The sequence below is a fragment of the Cygnus atratus genome, chromosome Z (assembly GCF_013377495.2).
Source record: "Cygnus atratus isolate AKBS03 ecotype Queensland, Australia chromosome Z, CAtr_DNAZoo_HiC_assembly, whole genome shotgun sequence".
Lineage (NCBI taxonomy): Eukaryota > Metazoa > Chordata > Aves > Anseriformes > Anatidae > Cygnus > Cygnus atratus.
Window position 1 is genome coordinate 26,429,125 of NC_066396.1, and position 20,477 is coordinate 26,449,601.

The following is a 20,477-nucleotide window of genomic DNA, read 5'->3' on the forward strand; positions in this document are numbered from 1 at the left end:
AAGTTCTGCATTTGTCCTTGTTGAATTGATTTCCCATTTTCTTCACTTAATTTACATCTGTCAAACGTGTGATGGCAAAACACGCTAGATACAGAGAGTCAGACTCCCTGGCTGCACAATACATGTGCAAAATGGAAAATACTCCTTGCGTCTTAAAATTCATAAAAGCTAGATTTAGTATTAAGATGGCTAACATGGAATCTTTTGCTATCTTAGTTGTGAAAAGATACTGGGGACATTCACATGAGGCCTGGCACATAGGGCCCAGAACCTGTGGGCTATCCGTATCCTGGAGTGGCAGCTAGAAGCTGGATGGGATGTCACAGTCTGTTCAAAATGACACTAAATGCTGTGCTAGAGGCAGCTGAATCTCACCATAAACCTTGTTCCAGATCCATCCAGAAAGTCCATGATGACTTATATGAGATAAGAAGAATATATTTCTTTTCCATAAATTGTCATACTGCAAAGCTAAGAAATTGCAATAGAAACGTGATCTACTTGATACTAAGATCCTAACATGTTTCCCACAGATGAGACAGTGTAGAAGAGGTGAAGAATGGAAGAACAATAAAGTAGGAGCTAACTGCCTGTTAAACAGTGCAGAACATTTGAAATAGTTTGTCCAGATTGGTTTTCTTCTCTCAGTTGGCATTATAAATCCCAAATTGTTCTGTGTGATTTATGTAATGATACAGAAATGTTGGTTGCACTTGAGAGACTCCAAGCAAGACTTCTCTCCGATTAAAATGAGTTATTTTGCATTCTGTTTGCTTTTATTCAGTCTAAAACTGCAGTTGCTTTTATATGGCCTACAAATGTAGTAGTGATTATATTTGACTCTATACTTCTATAAATGAAAATATGGGAAGTTTAACAATTACATTTGCCTGAGGCATTGATCCATTTTGCTGGAAGACCTGCCTTCCGTGCAGCTTTGTAAAATGTTGTGCGAGTGCATAGACAGAGGATGCTGGCTTTTCAATTTCCTTTTAAACATCAGTCAGAGGGATCCATTTAGCATTGCGTCAAGTTCAGTAAAACACATATACAATCTGGTTTTCTAAATACACAGGTTTTAAATGGGAGTGCTATTATTCAGTCTGTCCTTTTAAAAAAATTCTTCTCAGTTGGAAAGCTTCATAAAACAGTGTTGGTTTTGTTTGGTCCCATCCCGCCCCTTTCCCCCTTTGGTTTCTAGTCCCTTCCTGAAGCAGGAAGAGGCAGGCCGGGAGTGTTATAATTGAGATAACTTTGTGTTCCTAAAGTATTTTTTTGTCCTGCTTTCTATTCTATTAATATTCTTTTTATCACAAATAATGTAAAATTTAGTAGTTTGACTACTAGTCATATTGTAAGCTTGCCTTTCATTTGACTAAATTAATGCTTTCCTTTATCTCTTAAGTATATACTATCGGCTTAATTAGACTTCAGAATGAATTAATTTCAGAAATCATTTCAGACTTCTGAAATGAATCATTTCAGTATTTGGTTAACTGCTGTCATAGCCACTAGAAGGAGTATAGTGCCTTAGGGTTGTAGCAAGTGTGTAGTAGTGCAAGGGTGTATCTGAGACAATGTTTGAAGAGTATTTAATTATTTTAAAGCTAATTGGAACAGCTTGAAAACACAAGAGATCCCTTGGACCTTTGAGCCTCTGACATGAAGGTCAAAATGCTCTGAAAGCTTGCCTATTTCTTTGCAGCTGTGTCTGTTCTCTCACAAAAGTTAATTGCTGGTTACTTCAGCCTTTGCCTTGTTTACAGGTCTGAAATATATTCAGTTGTATCCTTGTGATGATACTGTATGGCTGCAGGCTTTTTCGGTTTCAGGGAGATGTACAAGCATTTTCTTTCCTGCTGATGTTTTGTCTGACAGCAGCTTTATGAAGTTGATAATCCTCCACCCACCCCATGCTTTCTTGAAACCTTTATTTGCATAGATTTCTTCGTAAAACTGATTCCCTAAAGGCTCTTGCTTTTTTCTTCTGGGGAGATTTGTTCTGCAGAAGTAGTTTAAGAGCCCTGAAACACTGGAAAGGACTGTAAAACTTATCCTATCTAGCATATGCTGTCAAGCAGAATATAATTAAAATCTCACTTCTTTTTTTTATTATTTAACAGACTTTACATAGCTATTACAATAGTTACATTATTGTTGAGAGAAGGGTAAACTTTTATTGTTTAAAAGTAACATTCTGTAATATAAAGGAAGGATTTTATTTTTTCATGTGAAAAGGCTAATGACTTTTGTAAAACTGGGAAAAGGATCTATAATAGTTGGGTTGGAATCTGAGATATGGAATGCATCTTCAGTATTGCTTGGTTTGAGTTTGATACCCGGTGTCTTTAAAGTCTTGATTCCTGTTCAGTTTAGCTGCATTTTCTAAATAATTAAGACTGGTGACTTATCTGTGAAACTGATATATACCAAATAGTAAAGCAGAACTATTCTGTTGAAGGTTGCAGATCTGGATGATGAATTTGCTGAACTGGTTCTAGGAGAATACAGTGAAAATTTTGACCTACTACCAGCTGACAAGGTAACTTTTACCTTTCATTATCTATAAATAAGTTATTACTAGCTGTCATTCTGAATAGCAGGGCTATTTATCTTTATTTTTTGGCACATGCAGATTATGGTTTTGCAGATGTGAAATTTTTAATCAACAAATCACTAGCTTTTATAGCACTTTGAATTTAAGACAAAGTACATTCAAAATTAGTATGAGTTATATCTGATAGTGAACTAACAGTGATTCTCAAACATGTTAGGCAAAACTACAAAAAAAATAGTTTAACCTTTGTTAAGGATGATTTTTATTGACAGTTAGGCTGGTGCAAAAGACTCTAGGGAAAGGTGAATGGAATTTCCAAGTGGAGTCAACCCAATTTGTCTGAGCTCCTGATTCTTACTAACAAAAGTAGCACTTCAGTTGCTGTAAATTAGTTGGGCTTTCAGGCATTGCATGTTGAAACTGGTGAAGTAAAACTTTCCAAATAAAAAGGAATATTAGAAAAAGAACTTGAGCAGATGTGCCTCGAATGTTTAGAAATCTTAAAACCAGTGTCTTCTATTTTAGCATCTAAACATTTGGATATGTGTGTGGTTCATTTGGAGTTGGGCAAGTGATGTTACGTTTGGAAACATGCTTCTAAACTTTCGGGGTTTTGTATTGTTAAATAAATACGGGACTGTACAGCAAGTACGGGAAGTGGTACACATGGGTAGTCTTGTTGACTTTAATAGGGCTTTTCATGATTCAGGCTGTGGTCCTGCCTTGCTGTTTACAGTAGCAGAGCTGACCTACGTTTCTATCCAAAACATTTACCCTTTTAGTGTAAAATCCGTTGTTTCAAAAGAAAATTTCTTGTGTTTGTGCTTTAAAATTAACTTCTAGGTACACAAAAACTTCAAATATTTTTATAATAAACAAGCACTAAAAATAAACAAACTAATTAAAAATTAAAAGCAAACAAAACCGGTTTTAGCAAACTGAACTATAACTTTACCTGCCCAGTATGGATTTAGAGCACAATGAAGTGACTTTTTGTAGGCATATTTAGGAACACAATCTCACATGATCTGATTGGAAAAATGGTAACCTTGCTAAGACACTTTAATGGTAAAAGTGAATGAATGATTCTTTTTTTACTATTAATATCATATTTATGCTTGTCAAGTTTGTGTTGGAATACATGGCCTTTCACAGTAAGGTTGCTATGGAAGAGTGGCTTACATAAATAAAATGAGAACTTAAATATTGTCTGCACTAAAACAACAGAACATAGGAACTCCTACAAGTTGAGGAGTGGAAGCTGGCAAAACTCATCAGCAGTGTGACAGTAACTTCTTTAAATGAAAAGACAGACAAAAATAACTTTTTTTTTAAATCCTGACCTTGTGAAGCATTGGGCACTACTGTGTGTGCAAGAGGAGTTGCTGCAAGCAGTTCTTCCCCTTCCCATTGGAGGCAGAGAAGTAGCTTAGCTGTACATCACCTGATCATGTGCTGCAGGTTGCAGTGCCCTGAGAGGGCAGAATGTACATACAGTCTGTTACTCGAGACCAATGTGGGTAGCTAGATTCATGTTTATGACCTGTTGTGTGCATTGCTTGCCATAGCCCAGTTATTCTCAAACAGTTGCTGGAATCACTTTATAAATGCTTGTTGCTAGCTGCAAAGGCTGCTGATTACATGATAATGATTTATATGTCAGTGGAGTTTTAGTACACTGTTGAAGGTCTGTTGGTTTGTCCTTGTGCTTTTTTACACACTGATAGGCTCACTGATAGACAGACACACTGATTTAATGAAGTGAAAAGGCACTCTTTACCTGTAGTAAACATTTTATTTTCTGTCTTTCCTTTTCTAGAAATAAAAGGAAAAAACTAAATGAGCTTGTCATTTCCTAGGTATGTGAACAGTGAGCAATATCTAAGAGCTGGAATGCCGTTTAAGGTTAAAGTGTGGTTTGTATGTTAACAGATTTTTTTTTTTTTTGCAGCTACAGTCTGCTATACGCAGGGTCACACTAGCTCAGAAAGCAGTACCTGTACTCTGTGGCAGTGCATTGAAGAACAAAGGAGTACAGCCTTTACTGGACGCTATTACTATGTACTTGCCTGCACCTAATGAGCGGTCATATGAGTTTCTGTGAGTACAATGAGAAGGGGAGGGTCAGCAAAAAGGAAAACGAGTAGGAGAGCATAAAAGGAGAAAATTAAAAAAAAAAATTAGGAAACCATTAATATCTTTAAAAATGCTTACTGCTGTTAGATGTTAAATAACAGTAAAGATGTATAGACTTAATATACTCAAATACTGAACCTGCTCTGGCCAATGCTACTAAAATTGCATGCATTTATCTCCAATTGCCAAACTTGCAATTTTAGAACTTAAAATCTATTTTTAATCTGAGGATACCGGCATTTTACAATGGGGGTCTAGGGATCATCTCTAATATTGCCCGAGTTATATGTCCTCTTGTGTATTCTTCTGGAGCTGGAACTGCTTAGGTTAATATACATTGTATAAATTATTTTTTTTTATTTGTTTGTTTTTTAAAGAAAAATCTGCCTCTGCTAATACTGCAACTTCTTAAGTGAGTGGGTATTTATCTAAATGTGAGCTTGAAGAATACTAATCCTACAAGTATGCTTTTTGTTGTGGTTTCTGTTTTGCAGGCAATGGTACAAAGATGACCTGTGTGCCCTAGCGTTTAAAGTACTTCACGATAAATGTCGTGGACCACTGGTTTTCATTCGTGTTTATTCAGGTTCACTGAAACCTCAATCAGCTGTATATAATATTAACAAAAGCTGCACGTGAGTAAGAGTAAGATGTGGTTTAGTGTAACATCGTAATGCCTGGTAGTCATGAAATATTCAAGAATTTCATTTGCAGGGAGAGAATAAGCCGTCTGCTCCTGCCTTTTGCTGATCAGCAAATTGAAATACCATCACTAATGCCTGGCAACATTGCCCTTACTGTTGGGTTAAAACAGGTAATTGAAAATCCTTGATTCTGAAAGGAAGCTTGTTTCACAAGTGTGCTTTCTACTTCTGTGATACTGTATCTCAAATGTGTTCTTGTCTTGATTGTTGTGAAATATATAAGCCTGCTTTATTTGAAGTATACATGTACTTCCTCCTAAAATGAAAAATTACAGTGTGCAAATGTTGGTAATTGACCTGGGAGATGCAGGGCTGGTTACATGGAAAGAATTGAACATTGAAGCTGTAGGGTTCTGACCTTGTGTTCGTTCGTATTGCAACTCTCGCAGTACCAATGCTGTGTAATGCCATGGAGAGACCTCAGTGGAAAAGGGGAGTGATGTTGCAAATAAGTTAACCAAAATTAACAATTTAAGGTCAAGTATGTTTTTTTCATACTTCTGTTAGATGGCTTACTAGTACAGTGTTTCAGTGTCTGAACAGGCTGCATAGGTATCATTTGCACAGATTTTCTGAAATGTAACCAATTTTAGCATGCATAGGCAAATTTCCTTTTACCAACACTGTCCTTTGTGGCTTTATATCTTGACTAATATGTTAGATTTAAAATCTAGTGAACAAGACAAAGAAATATCAGTCTAAGCTCAAGCACATATTCTCTTCTTCCAGATCAGTCTAATTATTTGAGTAGAGAAGTTACAGTAATCATTTATAAATCAGTGGAGTGTAGCGCAGATGGTTTTGAGGAAGAGAAATGATTGGCTTTTGGTTTCATTTTCATGTTCCCTCCTCCCCCTTCCTGTCACTTTTGGGTTACTGGGGGTTGATATATAGAGTGCCACTGGAGATACCATAGTGTCATCGAAGGCTTCAGCTGTAGCTGCAGCACAACGAGCTGGAACGGATACTGGGAAAGAGCGGAGGAGTAGCAGTGACGTGGAGAGCCTTCTGCTGGCAGGTGTTGAGATTCCTGAGCCTGTCTTCTTCTGTACCATTGAACCTCCTTCAATGGCCAAGCAACAAGGTACAATGTAGATGTGTAAAAGTATTTTAGATTGTGGTTGTCAGTATCCTGATTTTATTATTACTTTAATGTTTTTTGTGTCAGGGAAAAGTATTAACTATTCATTTTGAAAGAAGACATGGGGGCATTTGTCTCCTCTTTCCTATCTTACTATCATGCTTAGTTTTGCTACAGTCATGCAGATTTGCTGTTCTTAGCGTCTCTGAGTACAGTTAACCTTGAACTGTCTTTTTCAGTCAGCGTTTGCTGTTATACGCTATAGCGTAAACTCTCCACTTAGCAAGACTTTTCTGAGTATAGTTAGGGTTCACCCATGCGGTGTGATCTTCAATCTTAACTGCCCTTCCCAGAGAATCTGTACCAGAAAACCTGGTTGCTTCACTCTTTGAAAATACACCCTCCAACACTCTGTATCTTCATTCCAACAAAGCTGAGCATGGCTGAGGGTGAAGGGAAGGGAAAACCAAGTCCTACTGTAGCATAGTGGAATAGAGCAAGGCAGAATGTAGATTTGGAACCACCTGCCCACAGGCCGAGCCAATGGGTTGTAAAGTGTCTCAGTTGTTTTTTCCTCAAAGTCTGCAAAATGAATAAACGCAGTTTCATCTGTGAGTCTGTTATTTTGTCACTGCTTTTTTATAGCCGCTTTCTTTTGCAGTTGAGCAGCATAATGGGGAATCACAAAAAAGATTGGCATTTGAACCTTTTATTGTTGAGCTCTTCTAAATAGGTAGATAAATCATATAAGAGTTAGTTGACAATTTTTCTCATCTATAAAAAAAAGGAGCAGTACTTTTTACTGAGTTGTTGAAGCACTTACATGTTCAATTATGTCTTTATGCAAGTGCAAAATATGACTTGGAAAATTGTATTCTTATGATTAAATTTTAACAGTTCTTTTCAGTAAGCCAGTATTTTTAAGTGAGACTATTTTTTTTATTTTTTTTTTATTTTTTTTATTTTTTTATTTGAAAAGCTCCTTTCTCTGAAAGTTGCACAGAGTGTTAAGCTCTTGCTTGGTGTCATTAAATTTTGCTATTTAAGAAGTTAAATCAGTCATGGAAGCTTTCTTTAGCATGCAATTAATTTATTGGAGAGAATAAGAAGTTACAAGTTGCTTGTAATTTCATTTGTCTTTGTCTACAAAAGATATGCTTCTCCATGGTCCTTTTGGTTCCTTCTGAGAATAAAATATGACCCTAGGAGGAAAGTGATGTTTAGGCTTTATTCTGATTCTCAAATTACTGGAGTCTCTTCAGATACAATGTTTGATGTTTATGTACAGACTTGGATAATGCATTGAGCTGCCTTCAGCGTGAAGATCCAAGCTTGAAAGTGAAGCTAGATCCTGACACAGGACAAGTAAGATAAATCTCCTATTCATCATCTCATAGTCAAACTTTATTTTAGAACTGTCAAGACCACCCTTCGGTTAGTTGTTTGTTTGTTTGTTTTTTAACATATTGAGATTCCCTTGAATGAGAAGGACTCTCTGAATGTCTTCATATCATGTACAGAGCTGTGTGCCTCAAAACAGACTAAAATCGAGTCATGTGCACTTTACAGAATAAAGGAGGTCATCCTATGCTCTGCATGTTTTTGACAGTTCTTTATGAGTTTAGAAGAGTTTGAATTATGTACTCTCTAAGCTAATGTAATATGTTCTTTTTTTGCAGTGGTCCTACAACAGTAATTGTTATTTCACTTAGGGTGTTTGGATGACTTAAAGTAGTCCTGTTTTCTTCTCTCTAGGCTCCTTAGAATTTGAAATACTTTTAAGAAGCTATTAAAAGCCTGTGAGTCCTTGTTTAAACAGCACTTTTAAAAACTTGAAAGGTTTGCAAGATTTTCCACCTCTCTCTTTCATCTTACTAGACTATTCTTTGTGGCATGGGAGAACTACACATAGAGATCATTCATGACCGAATCAAACGTGAATATGGAATAGAAACTTACTTGGGACCTCTTCAAATAGCCTACAGAGAAACCATCCTAAATGCTGCACAAGCCACAGGTAAAAGGAGTGAATGAGTGAGTGTAAGAAACATCTTGTACCTGGTACTGTTCCTTGAAATGACCTTTAATTAGGCTTAACTACATAACTTTCATCTGAAAGTTACTTACACGTATTAGTTTTTTCTAAATGTGTGTTTCTTTTTTTTTCTTTTTTTTCCCTGCAGATGTATTGGATAAAACAGTAGGAGATAAACGACACTTTGTAACCACAGAGCTAGAGGTGAGGCCCAGGATAGGGGACAAAGCAATGACAAAACCTGCCATTGAGTATGCTGAAAGTGTCATTGAAGTGCTACCGAAAGAACTTCAGGGAGCTATAGAAAATGGAATCACAAATTCATGTATTCAAGGTAAAGGAAGTGCTATGACAGCAATACTGGTGTAACTTTTCAGCATGTTTCCATAAGAAGCAATTCAGTATGTTTCTAAGAGGCGAAAGAACTCCTTGGTAGCTTGAAAACTAAAATTAATTACCTATTAATGCTGTTTGCAAAGGAATATTCCAGGATTACCTTAACTACAAAAATTTACAAAAAAAAAAATTTTGCCCTGCTTGCAACTGAAGTCAGAATGTCTTTCGTTTTAAACTTGATTTCTCGTAATTCATTCAACAATGAGCTTCATTTAGTTTGATGTGTTTTTTTTGATCTAGTTTTTTGATAACAAATAAGGCTTTTGCTTGATGGACATCAAACCACAGCTATGTGATTGGAACCGGTTTCAGAGGCCAACATGTAAATATCACACTTCTATTAGTTACTGATTTTTTCTCCTGATTTTCACTATGTTAAATCGGTGAAAGTATACGATAAATAGTCTTACGTAATTGCAAAGTATTCTCTAAAGAGCTGTCTTTTACATTTAATTCAAAAGAAGATGTGTTTAGTAATTTCTGGCCTAAAGACTCTCCCTTACAGCAAAATTAACAGGTAGTGGATTAATAAATAAGAATTAATATAGAGTAGGTAGCATGTGGTGTTTCTTTTCCATGTTGCTTTGAGCTGGAAAGTGTTCTCAGCTCTAGTTGTGGAGTCTTGATTGTGCTTTCTTCACACTCCTTGACTACACAGTTCTGAAGGGTCTTCTTTCTAGTCTAGCGGTATAAAATTCATACCACTAAGGGCTTTCTTCCTTTTTAAATAAATAAATCTGGCCATGTTTTCTGTAGGAAAAAAAAGCTGTTTTAGTTTTCTTCAGATGCAGTTCAAGCCTTCCATCCTGTCTAACACAGTTTGTGATCTGGTTGAGAGCCCTCGTTTGGAGGGAAATAACCTACCTAGGTTACTAGAGAAACAGTTCATCTTTTATGGAATTGAGTTAACCTTGCAGTGTGTTGATATCAGGCATTTGCCGTGATCACATTCTGTTGAAAATGAAAGTACAGAAGATACTCTCACTTTAGGTTAAACAAAAGATTTCCTTACTTTTTCAGATGAGGTCTTGTTTCAACAGACAAGTTTTAGATATTTTAATGTATTAAAAAAAAATCATTTGGGAACAGCTGTATGGATGAGTGCACTCAGGAACTTTCAATTCTGAAAACTGTTAACTGTTTTTGGTAAAGAGAATAAGAAAGTATAAGTCTACATTCCTTTTTCTCTTTTGGCAAAGCTAGGTAATGATAAAATCATGAAATGAGGAATAAGACAAAGAGTCATGCCCTTAGGCGTAGCAAAGAGAAGGGGAAGGGAGGGAGAATTCACGAGAGACTCCAAATTAATCCTGATTTTTTTTCCCCTCTGCGTGTCCTAATACTCTGAAAAAAAAATAAAAGCCTGTTTTTTTGTATGCTTTTTTCTTTCTTTTCCTTGCTAGGACCTTTGCTAGGATTCCCAGTTCAGGATATAGATGTGACAGTGCAATCGCTGACAATGCATCCTGACACCTCCCACACAATGGTGTCAGCTTGTGTCTCCCGTTGCTTGCAAAAGGTACAGCAAAACCTTAAGTTGTTGTTGAACACAGTAGCATGAGGTATCACTGGGAAAATACGGTATATCAATATCTGGTAATTGTTCTTCTTGGATGGTGTAACACCCTCGCTTGGGGATTTTATAGCTTTTGGAAGCAGAGAATCAGAGTGAGTGGCAGTATTAGCTTACATTATGTAAGCATTTCTTATGTCAATTAAAAAAAAAAAAAAAGATTCAGCATAATTCTCCTTGCCTTCCATGTAGGCTTTGAAAAAAGCTGGTATACAAATACTGGAGCCCCTGATGAACCTAGAAATCACAGTAAATGAAGATCATCTCAGTGCAGCACTTGCTGACCTTGCACAACGGAGGGGCAGTGTTCAGGAAATCCAGAGTCGTCAAGATAACAGGGTTGTGGTTGCTGCTGTTCCACTAGCAGAAATGATGGTATGTGGTTACCTTAATGCACAAAAATGCTTCATAGGCTTCAGATCACTTTCCTTCTTATGGATGACTGAGTTTGGAATGGATTTTTTTTATTATACTTCAGTTATTGAAAGACTAAAGGAAGTTATTTGGAGGGGTTGCAGGGAGGTAGGGCCTATTTGGCTACTCCGCCTGCAAACCTAGCAGTATTTTGGGCCTAACTCAGTTTGTTAACCAGCATGTTTTCAATCTTAAGTCACAGAAGTAGTAAAAAGTAAAAAACTGGTTTTAAAGAGAACAGTAATTTTTTTTATAAAAAAATGAAATTACTAGGTTAATTTACTTGTGTGTGTTGCACTTTAATACTGTCATATTTAAAAATATATATATACACTATGTTGCAGCATACTTATTACTGTTCCTTTTTTCTCTGGGACCATAACAATTCTGTGATAATTTATCTTCTGTTTATCCTAAATTAAATGACGTATGTTCTCTATTTTGTCCAGGGCTACTCAACAGTTCTGCGTTCTCTAACATCAGGCTCAGCAACCTTCACTTTGGAGTTAGCCAGTTATCAAGCCCTGAACAGCCAAGAGCAAAGTGCCCTTCTGCAAAGGAAGATGGGGTTGGTGTGACCATTCTGCTCTGCAGAAGGAAGAAGACTGTGCTTTTGACTGTCCGAGGGAAGGTTCAAGAAACAGTGTTCATCTGGCACAGCCTTGTAATTGCAAAGCAGCTGAACCAGAGATGGGGCTACAGTCTGCTGCTTTGGCAGTCCTTATCTTACAGACATCTACAATGAGAAGTAATGGTCATTCCAATGAAGAGGATTTATATTATTAAGTGCTATGAAGATTGATTCTTACTTTACTAAGTAAAGTTTGTGAAGCTTATGGCTACAGATGAATACAGTTTTGCTAGGCTGTATTTGAGTTCTTTTCAGCTGACTACAAGAGTATGGTTAAGAAGCAATTTGAACTCTACAAATATAAATATTCCTGTAGTGTTAGAAACCAACTTGGAACAGAGTTTAGGACACTGAATGTAACTTTTGCCTGAGTTTTCTTTACCAAGTATGTGGAGTGCAGGCTTCTGCACATTGAGTAAGATCTGTTCAAAAAATACAAGAAAGGCAGCATTCTCCCCCAACAGGAATCCCTACCTACCATCTTGGATATGTTCAGGGAGGATTTCTTTTGACCTTTAAGAATGATTAATATAAGCTTTAAATGGTTCTGATTTGCTGTGTATTACAATTACTTTGTGATTTGCAATTCTGCAATTACCTAGAAAAGTAACAAATGACAAGACACTTTTAAATAAAAATGGTCTGCTCTTTATCTAAACAGTGTCTTTATTTTTCCCCCACCTTTGGTATGTAAAGTATCAAGTTTCAAGATTTCACAGTGAAGAATACCTCTCTCAGGAAAGCATGCTATGGGATTAATCGCATTATCCCCAATTAAAAAAAAAAACACCAAAAACATTGTTTTTACTCCAATAAGAATGCCAAATAACTTTACTTAAAAGTGAAAATTTTAAGTCTTTGTTCAACAGTCAGACCACGTGTATGCATGTTCACACTCCAGAGGCACTTCAGGTTGTTGAGGAGAAGGCTCTGAAGCAGTTACCACCCTCTTGCTTCATGGGCACAGTAGCCAACAAAGAGAGGTTCAGCTGCTATGCCACGTCTGTTAAAAAATAAAGTGGAATATGCATGATTAACCAAATAATGGACTAGTGATATAGGCAGGAAGAGAGATACCAGCAGTCTGCTTTAATCTGCTTTCTGTAAACAAAATGGATGGCCTACTTAGGTAGTCAGAAGGGCCCTGTTTGATGGCTGATTGTGCTGAAGTATTAAGCTAAGTACAGTTCTCTGTTTCAGTCAGTTGTACCAGAATACTAGAAAATGGGTTGAAAAGCTTCAATTCAGGGCCTGTGAGTTTCGCTATGCTGAAAAAGTTATTGCTTTTATTGAAGATGAGTAATGAATGTAAAAACACAAAAATTGTTTACATTTACACACTCCCCTCCCAACCTAACATTTCCTTCATATACAGCTGTATCTGTCCTTTCATTCAATTTATGACTTTGGGCAGATAGTTTAATAAAAATTCTCTTGCCAGACAGATACACTTAAAACACACACGCACCAAATCCAAAAAATTAGTAAGATACTATGAAAGATGTTTCAGAATGAAAGTAGTGGTAGTCAAAATTCTGCTAAAAGACATCTAGGTCTCTGTTTCCCTTCTCCCATCACTATTCCTCTGTATTTCGTGCTTCTGTATCCTACTACAGGAAGCTGAGTTTAGATCTGAATAGCAGCTGCTTTTACAGTACTATTTCAGTGGCAGTAACTCTGCATTTAGATAAGGAGAGTTACCATTCTTCCACTGACTTTGATCTAGAGGTTAAATTTCTACCTACTCTTTTCCTCGCTGTCTGGTAGCCAGATGTACATAGTGAGCCAGAGCAGCTTTACTTGGAAAGGCTCCTCAGCCTGCTAGAACTGCCACGTCTATGGCAGTATATACCGTCTGTATATACTTATGCTATGTACAAAAACGTTGGTACACTCTAAACTCTTTCTAACAGCCTGACTGATAAAGTCAGCTCTCTGGAATTCAAACAAAGCTCAGGAAGCCTTGTGGAAGGTCTGTATACATGGAAGACAATGTGCTTGCAGACCCAAGGAGGGCTCATTTAAGCAATGTGAAGGGGGTGGTTCCTCTAGTGTTCCTCTAGTTTAAAGCCTACATCAAACGAAGACTTTTAAGGAGGACAGGTCCTTATATAAAGCTAGTCTTTTTATAACAGGAATTGTTCGCCATGAGTCTATATATGCCAGCAAATTGCCTGACAGTAGCTTAAGGGAAACTTTTAAAAAAAAGTGCAGGAAGCTGTCTTTATTTTGTCCCTGAGTTCCCCATCTCTCATGCTAGCACATGAGTAACTCGCCACAGCCATCTGGACCAGCTCCCTTTGCTGCAGGTACTGCACAGGTACCGGTGTTAAGGAAGAGGATGGAGAGGGGCACTAACTAACCCAGGTTCAGGAACAACACGACCTAGTTCACTGTAAAACCCTAATCCTAGTAGCACAGCCGCCACACTGTTCAGTTTTATCAGCATTCCCTCTGAGCCCCAGCAAGAGATATAAGATCCTGTTAAGTGATAGGATGTAAGTTTTTAATGCCCTTTAATCTTGTTTTTAACATGTCTTTGTTAACTTTGTTAACTAATATATCTGTCTTTCTCAGGACTGAGGGAGATAATGCAATTCACGCCTAACAATATTTTCCTATAGCATTCTTTAAAGCCAGCTTGAAATAAACCCAAGAAGTCAAAATTACATTGAGACTTTCAGTTACTCTATAAAGTTAGTTTATACTCTAAGCTAAAAGTCGGTGATTGTGACAGATAATCTTGTTGATATATCTACAGGAACCTGAGCAGAATGCATGACTTTTGGGTACTGCCATGCATCTTGTCCTTTAAAAGCCTCTACCTCAAAATCCCGTTTCTCATGGTTGGTATTTTCTATGATTTGTCATAAACTATTGTAAAGCTAAATGGCATGTTGCATTCTTGCTGCAGTCCAACTTTGCAGCAACATTTGAGAAAATCTAAATGTCTCTCTGGCTGTGTACTTTTAAGAGTGGAGTCAGACTTGGACTTCAGACCTAGAAGTGACTCATTTCTACAGCCATGAATATAGACAAGACAGCACTGGCAATAAAAAACTAACAACTTGTCTGGGCACTTTTTGAGAAAGAACTGCAGAAAACAAACAATCTGTTATGAACTGACTTGGTTTACCGTAACCATAAATAAAGTTTAATTCTACAGGGTCTCCATATCTACCTCTCTCAGTCCCTACATTAAGGCAATACCTGAAAGAATAGGTCATTCAAGCTCACCTCTCGCACAAGAAACTCCATTGGAATGCCTGTGGCAACTCTTTAGTTTTTATTCCCAGCAATTAAAAAAAAAATAAAAAATGTATCACTCTACTTTTTCTCCGGTCTGTGTATTCCTCTTGTATGCCCTTAAATATCCTTTGTAGTCTGAAATAAATCAGTCTTGGTGTAGGTTTTTTTCTTTAGAGGAAAGAGGAACAAAGATGAGTTCTAATATTTCACTGCAGAGGGTTAATGGTTTTGAGAATGTTATTTGCAAAACTCTTTGAACTCCTGTCTTATTGCATCTGTTCTTCCCCTTCTGAAGATACAAAAAACACATGGGATAGTATCTACGTAGACTAGACTGATAGCTCTCCTCCCTTCATTTCTGAGCCAGCAAGTTAGGCCTGTACTTCAGCACCACTGTCTCTAAGGCACGAAAACCACAGGTTTACTAGAGCTATTAATCTTACCTGAGCATGCGGCATCGATGATTAGACAGTCTTTTATAGGCATCCTGCAAGTCAGTCACGTTGCTGCTGCTCCAGAGTCTTTCCCCTACAGCACTTGCCCGAGGCCTGTAAAGATAAGTTTTAGAGGAGATACTGTCTACAACCAAGAATGGATTAGAAGTTTTTTTATATCAGGTCTTATATCCAGAAGCACCTATTTTTATAGCTGCTCAAGGTCAGTAGGGAGCTCTGTTACAACTAACATACAGTCCTGCTGTATTAGTTCATGCTCCTCGTAGCTAGCTTTCTGAAATCTAAACATAAGGTTCTTACCACAGTCTTGGTGTGAGGTTAGTTGCATCCACAAATTCTCCCCACAAGCAAGCTTCTCCACCTATTAAGAGCTTTTTCTGTTTTTCAGATCCTGAATTCAAAAGAGAAAGATAGAATTTGCATTTGTCCAGAAGAGGGGCATGTATCAGAAATTTCATTTTTCACTACTCGGATTGCTGTTCAGCTGATGTTCATTTTATCATATAACGTACCTATCCTGAGCACAAACTTAACATTTTGCTAGTCCTGTTATTGAATGTGATAATGATTAGCCCATTTGACTGGAAAGCCTGTTTCCCTTCTCTGGCAGAAAAGATTTTAACTTTTAGCCTCTGAAGACACACCCCAGCCTCTAGACCTTCTTCAGGGATTCCAGTCCTGATGAAAATTGCTCCTTCTACTACACACAGAACATTTTTTGAAGAAGCTATAGAAGTCAGGTGTTCTCCCTAACACCTTATATAAAAAAAAAGCCCAGGGAAAACCCTAAGATCTTTGTATCAGCTTCGGCCAGAGGGAGAGAACATACCTTTTCTAGAACAGTCTAACACTGTAGAAGCTTGCTTCAAAATCCAAATTCACTGTCTGTTTACCAGCAGACATTTTGCACAATTCTGTCCCCTAATGCATGACACGTCTGTCATGCACCAGCACACATGCACCAGTGCCAGATGCAATTCCATTTCCAACTCCAATTCAATTTCCATTTGAAAAATAGAAAGTTGATATTTTTTACTTAAGAGTTTTGCAGAGTTCTAGCTGGCAAACAAGTCCTTTGATTACAGAGTATCTGATCATACTGACTGCACGCATCGCTAAACAGCTTTTCCTTCCCATTTTTACCTGATTACGAACCAAAGACTTTCACACAAAAAACATGCATATAAAAAAAGAGTAAGATAACAAACCAGGGAAGTTGAGTGGTTCAACGCTGTAGTATTTCTTCCAGTCTTGTCCATAACTAATGTAATCCAAATACCAGGGAGCTGCCAGGATAGCAGTGAACCCTGCTTTAGTGACACTGCTTAGTTCATGAGCATAGTTATTTGCCATCCACACTTCAACTACAGTATCTGGTTTCAGCTAAAAGGGAAAAATAAAGGAAATTTACATGAAAGACAATCCTAATTGCTGTTATCAGGAAAAGGATAATGGATTTCAAAACTTGGGGTATGACATTCTGTTTTGAAGAGGAGTATTTTGGAAGCTACCTTTGGTTGTTTTCTTGCATAGAAAATCTAAAGCTGATAATTTGTTTGTTAGTTTTAAACAGAGCTCACACTAGAAGTTTAGTTTATAGACAGTTAATGCCCTGAGATGGGTCCTACATGCACCAGCTGTCTGACCAGCTCCTAAAAGCTGAGCACCAAGTGTTACTAGTCTAGGTGGACTGTTACATCAGAAAACTTAGAACAGATAAAAAAGAATAGAAACTTTCCTACTCTTTACTCTATTGCTCTACATCATTATATTATCTGTCTTCACTTCAAAGAAAGTGCTGCAGTGTTCCTGCAGAAAGTGTTCCTGTTTCACCTATTTTGCCTGTCCTGCTAAGGTCAGCAGATTTGCTTTCAATTCTTAAAAGACACAACCAAAATTACTTAATATTTTGGAAGCCTCCCACAATACCGTGCAGTTATGCAAAAGCACCTTACTTACTTCCCAATCTTACCTGTGCTTTGTTATCGAACACTTCCTGCCAGACCATGTATCCTTTGTTGTAAGAGGAAACAATATCCAAAATCCTAGAATTTGGGAACAAGATGATGTTTGTGAACATCAAGTAGCTCACGTACAGACACAACATAGCAATATTTCCTACTCTAATGCACATCAGGCCTTTCCAATGCTGCATGAAGAACCAAACAAAACCTGTTTGTTTTTTTTTTTTCTAGTTTTGGCTTTCAGTGCTCTGTCTAGAAGGGCACATGTATAAGGATATGCATGTGCAGTAACACAAATTCAGGTAAAGAACATAACCGGTAACTCATTAAGGTGTTAAAATCTACATTATTTAAGAACAAGTGAAATAAGTGGCCACAAAAGCCTTAGGACTTTCTCTCCCCACCTTGTGTATTGACATTTAAACAGATACCTAGCTTAAGATACTCGATACATTCAGACCGTGCTTAGAACTAGCCTACATATCCTTGTTGTGCCCCACATCTTAAAGCAGTAAACTTCATATTCAGTGCATTAATTGGAAAGTAAGTGGGCAGTACCCCATACATGGGAATTTTTGAAAGCTATACAGTCTAAAATAGCTTCTGTATCTGCACCCCAACACTCATCCCAGATAGTGGCTGTGAGAAGCTGGGTAGGAAATAAAAACAAAAAACATACTTCTGAATGTAGTACGATTCCAGTTTAGCATAGTCAATGCCAAAACCTTGCTCCTTCACGAACTCTTTCACATCAGGGTTAGATTTCCTTAAATAGTAACAATAAAACAAGTTATAAAAGAAGAATAACTTTGTTTGTTTGTTTTAAACCTGATTTCCCAACTAGTTTCACCTATGCACAGTACACTAGATGACGCCTTAGACATGCCATAGCCTGGAATGTACAAGAGAGCAGAAGCAGTAGGATAATATGATTTAGGTGTTTTGAAACAAAATTTCATCCTGATTTGAAAGAAAGCCAACAGTCATCATTCTCTGGGAATGCTACTGAAGTCACTGTTTTAAAGCAGCCTCTGGCAGACTGCCTAAACTTCCTAAAATCTCTGGGGTTCCTGGTTTCTCAGCGGTTTTGTGGGAAGACTGCTAGCAGCTCTAGAAACTGAGCAGACAGGGAGTTTAGCAGTACCAGGAGATCTGTGGGAGTGACATCAAGAACGAATCTTGAGAAAACTTCCCTAAAGCTAAAGCAATGCAACATATTGTGATATGAAACTTGTCAGAACTTATCTTTATTTTAAAAATTAAACCAAGTCCTGAGCGTTCAGATTTGATGCTTCAAGAAAAAGCACAATATTAACTAGATCAATCTGAATACTAATTCAATTAGATCATCTCCAAACTCTGTACTATTAGTTTCCAGATCAGAAAGACTCCCAAAACAGTAAAAATCTACAACTTGAAGAACAGTATTAATACATGCCATACTTGTAATACAAGCACACAAGAGTCAGTGTTCTAATTCTTAATGTTAGCAGATCTTCTGGAAGGCAGAACTCAACAGAAAGGACTGCTTTTCCTTTAACACAAAGCACTTAAACGTTAATTATCTTCTATAGTACTTTTCTCCCACAATTGTTCTCCCTTCTGTATGGTCTATTTCCTTAAAGGAATCCTTTTTAATAGCTGAACGTTTGTGAAACTACTGGTCAAAATAAATTTCTGCACAACTCTAACTCCTACAACACTTGCTTGTTGAAGATCACAAATGCTCTGCCTGTAAATTTTTACAGGAGTAGGAATGATGAATATCTTTGGGTTAAGCAGTGAAAAACCATCTCACACAACTGAGTGCTGTAATTGATGCATTTAGGCAAGTTTAAGAGACACTAGCTATTTGTTCTTTGAACTGTGACCGTACCAACAATCGAAGCTCACTTCATCTCCTCCTAGGTGAATGTAGGCATCAGGAAATACACTGCTGATTTCTTGGAAGAATTTAGTCATGAAGTCATAAGTTGAATTCAAAATGGGATTTACAGGTCCAAAGGACCCACTTGGCTGTTCTCCATTGTAACAAGGGGTGAGAAGATCTTTTTGACCTAATAAAAACAATTAATAGAGGATATTCATTTCCATGCTGGTGTGCTAACTCTTCTAGCAGGAAATAGTTTACCCTATTACAAAGGTTAATATTCGTGACTAAAGTGCTCATCTATTCCATGTACAGTGAAATAGAGAAAAGTTAAAATATAACAATTTTGCCCAAGGTTGAGCAACCCTCTAACTGGAAGTTAGGACTCTGGCTTTTAGATTTGCAATTTAGAAACATAAATTTATAGAACATGTCCTGGAAAGCAGCTTCTGGACAATTACTTGAATAGGTAAGCTTTAAGAGATTTATGAAAGAAGCCAAATAAAATGAGTGTGCTCTGGAGGTCTCTGTTCTCTTTTTATTAGTCTGTTTTGTTAGCACCTAAGTAGGTAGTTGTTGTTTGGCTCGAGGTAGATGTTCTGCCCTGTATGCTAGGAAGCTGCCTCTACTCAAGAAAGGAAGGCTAGACAAAAAAATAAAAAAAAATAAAACTAATAACAATAAACTCAACCAAACAAAAAACTCCTAACCAGTGGTTCTTGAGTCAAGCCGCCTGAAGCAACGTGAGCTAGGAGAGCAAAACAGTATAAAGTTTTTATATGTAGGCTGGAGATTCCCAAGTTCAGTTTACTCTGTTTATCATGGTTGCAGCAGCAGCACCTTCCAGCTGCATGTTGTCTATTCTATGCACGTTCACCCAAGCAGGGCCGTGCTAGTACATTGCTTCACCTACCCTCCATGCATGCCTTCAAGCCTCTCTCCAGCATCCTGAATTTAGAAGCAGGCAAAGCATAACTACAGTTCTCACATTAAAAAAGCTGTCATACACAAAGCTACTGGGACCAGCTAATTTCAGGCATGAGAGCTGAACCTTCCTCTCTTAGTATGAATGTAGATCAACCTATGTATCTCTAGGCATGCCACTGGCTTTTGTTAATACATCATAACAATAAAGACTATATGAGATGAAAGACAGAAAGAACGTTTACAAATTCAGCTTTTGTGTTGTTCCTCCTTCTCATTTAACGTTAGTGAGACAGTCTGAAGCACTTCCAATGTTCCGGTCACACTTCCCACAGGATAAATACAAGACAGCTCTAGCTTTAGCAAGAAGATAAGACAGAGTAGAAAATCTATGCTATTCCCAGTTCGGCCAAAAACATCTTACCCTAATTGCAGTGAAAACACAGTCTGTACATTTTGAATTAAAGTACAAGGTTCCCTGGTCCTTG

The 20,477-nt window shown here is 37.4% G+C and overlaps 2 protein-coding genes across 4 annotated transcripts in view; one reads left to right on the plus strand and one right to left on the minus strand.

Annotated features, from left to right (window-relative positions):
• GFM2 (GTP dependent ribosome recycling factor mitochondrial 2) overlaps positions 1-12,177 on the plus strand; it is a 20,768-nt gene extending 8,591 nt beyond the window's left edge. For all 3 annotated transcript variants that reach the window (XM_035553650.2, XM_035553649.2, XM_035553651.2), the window contains 11 exons: positions 2,462-2,542; positions 4,509-4,657; positions 5,188-5,328; positions 5,408-5,507; positions 6,292-6,481; positions 7,767-7,843; positions 8,357-8,495; positions 8,662-8,847; positions 10,313-10,428; positions 10,675-10,857; positions 11,346-12,177. In XM_035553650.2, coding sequence (XP_035409543.1) covers positions 2,462-2,542; positions 4,509-4,657; positions 5,188-5,328; positions 5,408-5,507; positions 6,292-6,481; positions 7,767-7,843; positions 8,357-8,495; positions 8,662-8,847; positions 10,313-10,428; positions 10,675-10,857; positions 11,346-11,474 — 1,491 coding nt within the window. In that variant the 3' untranslated portion in view covers positions 11,475-12,177. The remainder of the gene's footprint in view (positions 1-2,461; positions 2,543-4,508; positions 4,658-5,187; positions 5,329-5,407; positions 5,508-6,291; positions 6,482-7,766; positions 7,844-8,356; positions 8,496-8,661; positions 8,848-10,312; positions 10,429-10,674; positions 10,858-11,345) is intronic.
• Positions 12,166-20,477, minus strand: part of HEXB (hexosaminidase subunit beta) — a 16,911-nt gene continuing 8,599 nt past the window's right edge. The window contains exons 8-14 of the mRNA XM_035553660.2: positions 19,072-19,252; positions 17,875-17,961; positions 17,204-17,276; positions 16,440-16,614; positions 15,532-15,622; positions 15,220-15,324; positions 12,166-12,530 (exon numbers count right to left, since the gene is read on the minus strand). Coding sequence (XP_035409553.1) covers positions 12,467-12,530; positions 15,220-15,324; positions 15,532-15,622; positions 16,440-16,614; positions 17,204-17,276; positions 17,875-17,961; positions 19,072-19,252 — 776 coding nt within the window. The 3' untranslated portion in view covers positions 12,166-12,466. The remainder of the gene's footprint in view (positions 12,531-15,219; positions 15,325-15,531; positions 15,623-16,439; positions 16,615-17,203; positions 17,277-17,874; positions 17,962-19,071; positions 19,253-20,477) is intronic.